Here is a 6,120-nt window from a genome sequence, read left to right on the forward strand (position 1 = left end):
CAAATCACAGTCACCCACATAAACATTCCTGCATAAATCACAATGTCAGACAGCCAGTGGCTGAAGCCCCTAGAAAAAAAAGGCACTCCTGTTAGGCAAAACATCCCAGGGGTCTGGGGATCACTTCTCAGTAGTTGAGTACAAAGGCCAGACCCCTCTTTGGGGAAGGCTAATTCTTGACTATACAGACCTCTACCTCTGCCTCTGCCTCTGCCTCTGCCCTAGAATAAAGTTTGAGGATCAGGAGGGGCACAAACCATCTCTTCCAATCCCTGCATGTTTCTGGTAGCTGGGAGCTTCTTTCCAATTGAGAGGGAGGAGATTGGACCACCCTGGTCAGAGAGAGAGCACCAGTCAACCTCAGCATCTGTTTGCTGGATACCACAGAGTGAGCAAGAGCAAAGTTTACCCCCATGAAGGTAATAAACTCCAGGAAATAGATATGGGAGGAAAGAGAGATGGAGGAAAGAGTAGAGAAGAGAGGCGGGACAAGGATACAACCCCTGGTTTGTGTATAAACCTCACAGAAAATGGTGCAGGTGCCATGATTGAGTATTTCTGTATGTTGATAATACTTCTCAGGCAAGAAAGTCAGGAGCATGAGCTGCCTGCTCAGTCCTCTGTCAGAACCACTGAGTGTTCAAGCTGCGAAGCTCTCATTTCTGAGGTAGCAGGCAGTGTCAGGGTGACCAGTTGACAGATGAATCTCGGCCAGGCTGATGGAGGATGAGTCACACGTGTGCCAGGTTAGCCCCATGGGAAAGGATGCACCAGTCTCATGTGGGGCAGTCATCACAGGCATGCCAGCCAGCACTTATGGAGTGTTCTCTGGGGAAACACTGATCTGGTCCCAGTGAGAGAAGAGCAGGAGCACACAAGGGAAGTCCTGACCACAATGATACAAAGACCTCGATCCGAGTCAGGCAGAACACTGTGTCATAGCAGAGGGTGAGCAAGAGGCATCAGGGTGAAGGAGAGGCAGGGACACCTCTTGGAGGAGGTGAGGCGGGACCTGGTAGTCAGGGAAGGGTTTACACTCTGACAAGTAGAATGGGTGGGGCTCCAGGGAGGCAACATAGAAGCAGGGGAACTTTGGGGTGTAGACCTGGAGATATGAGTATAGCCTTGCTAAGGTAGCAGCAAGTAGCCCTGTGTGATTGTGTTTGCACCATTACACCCCCCACATCCTAATGAGTCAGACTTTCCTAGTGAGGCCATTTCCATGTCCTGGGGAAAGTACCTTAAAGAGCATTCACAGGCAAGCTCATGAAATGGAGAGACATAGACAGACACAGCCATGGCTTCCTATGCTGCAAAGGTAATGTATCCTCACCACACACTGACCTTTCAAGTTAGCCTTCTAGTGGATTTTCTTTCATGACTAAGTTAACCTGGAGCAGACAGAACACTGGGCATTGTGTAGCAGATCCTAAGAAAGGCCACCAGCCCATGACTTTTTCCTGACTTTGAGGAGCAGCAATCCTGAGGTAAAAAGAATGCACAGCCAGCAGCCTGTGGTGGAGTCACACCCTGAGCTGCTTTCCCCATGGTGGGCCTGACTCCCACAGGCCACAGCCGACAGGACCACCATTCCACAGGCTCTGGTGTGAAGAATGTTTACACAATTGCTCATTCTGGTCACATTTTTTCATGTTCTTACAAAGTTGTGCCTGGGTATACATGCATGCGAGTGTTTATGTGTGCATGTATGTATCTGCAGTGTGAGCACATGATGTTTGTATACATGGGCACTTGTGCAGTGCATGCCCATGTGTGTCTATATGTACATGTGTATGCATGTGCACACGCATGTATTTGTGTAGATGTGTATGTGTGCATGTGCATGCTGGCATTCTGCACTGCAGCAACCTTAAATATATTTTGACTACACATTAAGACTTTCTCAAGAATGTTCCCTTGTGTCACCCCAGAGTGAGCAGCCTATGAAAGGCAATGTGAGAACCACCCCTCACACTGGGCTGTCCCCTTTCTTGTCCTCAAAACTGGCATGGAAGGGGTAAACTTGCAGAAGTGAACTCTGTGATTTAAAAGTTGAAGTCAAAAAGGAGAAAGTCAATTTCCCTTCTCCTTTTCTAAATCAGCAGGAAAAGTGCAGCTATACAGGCTTGAGGTATGAAGAGCCTGAGTATGGGCAGGCCATGGAGCCCAGACAGCGAGTCTTTCCGGGATCAAAGTGAGGAGGGTGCCGTGCTGAGTGGGGCCTTCCCACAGAGAGTACAAATTGCTGAACCATCCCTTGTCTTTCTCCTGGGGCCAAGGCCTGTTTTACAGTTTATGAGCCTAAGAGTTGCAAACTCCTTCAGGTTGGTGAAGAATCAACACTATGAAATGACGGTCTCTGTGTGTGAGATATCCCCCAACTTTGTGTTCTGTTTCCAGAAACAAAATAAAATATTTTAAGGCTGCCAAAAGTGCATAGACCAGCCTCTTTCTCCTTTCCTCTCTCCTCTCTCTTCTCCCCTTTCTTCTTTTCTTTTTCCTTCCTTCCCCAACACATCCTGAGCCCTGCAATCGTCCAAGTTCTGTGGGAGTGCTGGGGATATGTGGTGAATAAGAACTGCCCACAAGGACTTCACACTCCTGTGAAGGAGAGAAATGAAACCAACATATAATTAGAAATTATGATCTTTACCTTGAAGAAAAACAGCAGTGCTGTAAAGGAGAATCACAGACAATTCTAATTTATGCTGTAGAGCTGGTGACAGTCAGGTGACAACCTCTCTATGTAAGTAACAGTACATTCTTTTTTTTGAGTTGGAGTCTCACTCTGTCACACAGGCTGGAGTGCAGTGGCACGCTCGTGACCACCGCAGCCTCGATCAGCTGGACTCAGGGGGTTCTTCCACCTCAGACTTTCAAGTAGCTAGAATTACAAGCCCATGTCACCATGCCACGTAATTTTTCTTTGATTTATTGTAGAGATTAGATCTCGCCAAGTTGCCCAGGCTGATCTTGACCCCTGGGCTTAGGCAATCCTCTCACCTTGGCCTCCCAAAGTGCTGAAATTATAGGCATGAGCCATCGCACTCGGCAACATTTCATTCGTATTTTAATCAATATTCTTCCAATTACTAAAAATCTGCTACTCTAGGGACTGGAGAAACAGTAGGGCTAAAACAAGTGAGGCTTTTGAGGATACTCAAAGATGCTGTTTTCCTGTAAGAAGTGACAGACATCAACCCAAACAGTAAATTATTACACAGATGAGCAGGTACAGTTTCTACAAAGATACATCATACAGGGAGGGGAAAGAGCAAGGGTTGCAACTTTGAATACATTGTCAGCATGGCTGCAGTGAGATAAGACTTGAGTGAGGTACGGAAGAAAGCCCTGAAGATACGTGGGCAGAGACTATTCTAGGCTGAAGAAACAGCAGGTGCAAATGCCCTCATGCAGGAATGTGCCTTGAATGTTCTAAGGGCCCCAAGGGGAAGAGCGAGGCAGGAGCCTAATGAGCCCCCTGCATGAGAGGACAACAGGAAAGGACAAGATGGGAGAGGGACTGGGCCAAGGTCTAGGGCTTGGCAGTACCTATGTGGTTTTGCCTTGAGTGAAAGGTGAGCTCCTAGGGGTGTGGGGTGGGGGAGTGAAGTGGTCTGGCTGTGTGCTCCCAGGGATGCCTTGTGGAAATCCCACAGGGGGCCAGGCTAAACACAGGGAGACCACCAAACCTGAGATTCAGAGATTGCTGGCAAACTGTGAGGGGAAGGCACTCAGAAGACATGCTCTACCCTCTCCCACATCTTTCCACCTGGGCTTCAGGCCGGGAGATGAGAACTGGGAGACTCCCTCTGAACTCTCACTGTGCAAGCAGACTGCAGGGCTTGAGCTGTGCCAAAGATGACAAGCTTAGGAGCCTGAATCTTCGTCCTGGGGACAATTCTGCCAGTCACCAGCCATGAAACCTCTTGCAAAGAAATGGAGTCTCACTCGCTGCCGCTGACCCGCGCTCTGTGTTCTCTTGTGGCCCCGCTGCCCCGCATCTCCGCCGATCGCAATGGAAGAAGAAATCGCCGCGCTTGTCATTGACAATGGTTCCGGCATGTGCAAAGCTGGCTTTGCCGGGGATGACGCCCCCTGAACCGTGTTCCCCTCCATCGTCGGGCGTCCCCGACACCAGGGCGTTATGGTGGGCATGGGTCAGAAGGACTCTTACGTGGGCGACGAGGCCCAGAGCAAGCGAGGCATCCTGACCCTGAAGTATCCCATCAAGCATGGCATCGTCACCAACTGGGACGATATGGAGAATATCTGGCACCACACGTTCTACAACGAACTGTGTGTGGCTCCCGAGGAGTACCCAGTGTTGTTGACCAAGGCCCCCCTGAACCCTAAGACCAACAGAGAGAAGATGACTCAGATCATGTTTGAGACCTTCAACACCCCGGCCATGTATGTGGCCATCCAGGCCGTGCTCTCCCTGTATACGTCTGGTCGTACCACTGGTATTGTCATGGACTCTGGAGACGGGGTCGCCCACACGGTGCCCATCTACAAGGGCTACACCATTCCCCATGCCATCCTGCGTCTGGACCTGGCTGGCCGGGACCTGACAGACTACCTCATGAAGATCCTCACAGAGCGTGGCTACAGCTTCACCACCACAGCTGAGCGGGAGATTGTGCGTGACATCAAGGAGAAGCTGTGCTACGTTGCCCTGGACTTCGAGCAGGAGATGGCCACCGCCGCATCCTCTTCCTCCCTGGAGAAGAGCTACGAGCTGCCTGATGGCCAGGTGATCACCATTGGCAATGAGCGGTTCCGGTGTCCAGAGGCGCTGTTTCAACCCTCCTTCCTGGGCATGGAATCCTGTGGCATCCACGAGACCACCTTCAACTCCATCATGAAGTGTGACGTAGACATCCGCAAGGACCTGTACGCTAACACAGTGCTGTCTGGTGACACCACCATGTACCCGGGTATTGCTGACAGGATGCAGAAAGAGATCACTGTCCTGGCTCCCAGCACCATGAAGATCAAGATCATTGCTCCCCCTGAGCGCAAGTACTCCGTGTGGATCGCTGGCTCCATCCTGGCCTCTCTGTCCACCTTCCAGCAGATGTGGATTGCAAGCAGGAGGACGATGAGTCGGGCCCCTCCATCGTCCACCACAAATGCTTCTAAACGGACTGTGAGCAGATACGTAGCATTTGATGCATGAGTTAATTCATAAGTATAAATTTGCCCTGGAAAATGTATACACCTCATGCTAGCCTCACGAAACTGGAATAAGCCTTTGAAAAGAAATTTGTCCTTGAAGCTTGTATGATATCAGCACTAGATCGTAGAACTTGTTGCTGATTTTTGACCTTGTATTCAAGTTAACTGTTCCCTTGGTATTTGTTTAATACCCTGTACATATCTTTGGTTTAAACCCTTAGTACACATGTGGCTCAGTCACTTCATGGCTGAGGTGAGACCATGCTTATGGAAGAGAAGTCTGTGATCTGTGAATCTGCCTGACCAAGAGTCTTGATCTGTGCAGGGTATTAATGTGTCAGAGCTGAGTATTCCAGGATTTCTCTAGAGATTGGCAAGAGCCGAACAAGTTGTCATTTCTGTCTTGCCAGTTGGTCTAACAGGGTTGGAAAGGTCCCAGCCTTAGGACCCAGTTTCCTAACTGTTTTCCTGCCAGAACACCATGGGTTGTTACTTGCCTTGAGTTGGAAGCGGTTTGCATTTACACCTGTAAATTTATTCATCCTTTTAATTTATGTAAGGTTTTTGTACGCAATTCTTAATTCTTTAAGAGATGACAGCAGATTTTGGTTTTCTACTGTTATGTGAGAACATTAGGCCCCAGCAACACGTCATTGTGTAAGGAAAAATAAAGTGCTGCAGTAAACTGAAAAAAAAAAAAAAAAAGAAATGAGTCTCCAAATCAGACCCTGATATAAGTATGATATAAGTAAATATATAATTGTGTCTGCCTGCTTTTCCACCTTTGTGGGGAAGATTAGAAAGGGAAATTTGAAAAATCTCAGGACCCCCAAACTCATTTTACTAAAGGGAAAGTTATGCCTGAAGACTAAGTCATGCAACATCACCATGCTTTTCCCCAAATAAATAGCTGTTACTTCACAACCTAGTATCAAAGCA

General features: G+C 48.6%; 1 protein-coding gene across 2 annotated transcripts; it reads left to right on the forward strand.

Annotated features, from left to right (window-relative positions):
* The first annotated feature begins 3,949 nt into the window (after positions 1 to 3,949).
* LOC103258260 (actin-like) lies at positions 3,950 to 5,866 on the forward strand. Of its 2 annotated transcripts, XM_021711314.1 has the most exons (2): positions 3,950 to 4,835; positions 4,881 to 5,866. In XM_021711314.1, the coding sequence occupies exons 1-2, from the start codon at positions 4,148 to 4,150 to the stop codon at positions 5,180 to 5,182; spliced, it is 990 nt and encodes a 329-aa protein (XP_021566989.1). In that variant the 5' UTR covers positions 3,950 to 4,147; the 3' UTR covers positions 5,183 to 5,866. The 2 variants fall into 2 exon arrangements, with proteins under 2 accessions (XP_021566989.1, XP_021566988.1); XM_021711313.1 differs by having other exon boundaries at positions 3,950 to 5,866.
* The last annotated feature ends 254 nt before the right edge of the window (positions 5,867 to 6,120 follow it).

Source organism: Carlito syrichta, unplaced genomic scaffold (genome assembly GCF_000164805.1).
Source record: "Carlito syrichta isolate Samal-C Ts95f unplaced genomic scaffold, Tarsius_syrichta-2.0.1 Scaffold302044, whole genome shotgun sequence".
NCBI classification, from domain to species: Eukaryota; Metazoa; Chordata; class Mammalia; order Primates; family Tarsiidae; genus Carlito; species Carlito syrichta.

Excerpts from the sequence above, each read along its gene's own strand:
- LOC103258260 (XM_021711313.1), top strand. The coding sequence starts at position 4,148 with ATGGTGGGCATGGGTCAGAAGGACTCTTACGTGGGCGACGAGGCCCAG.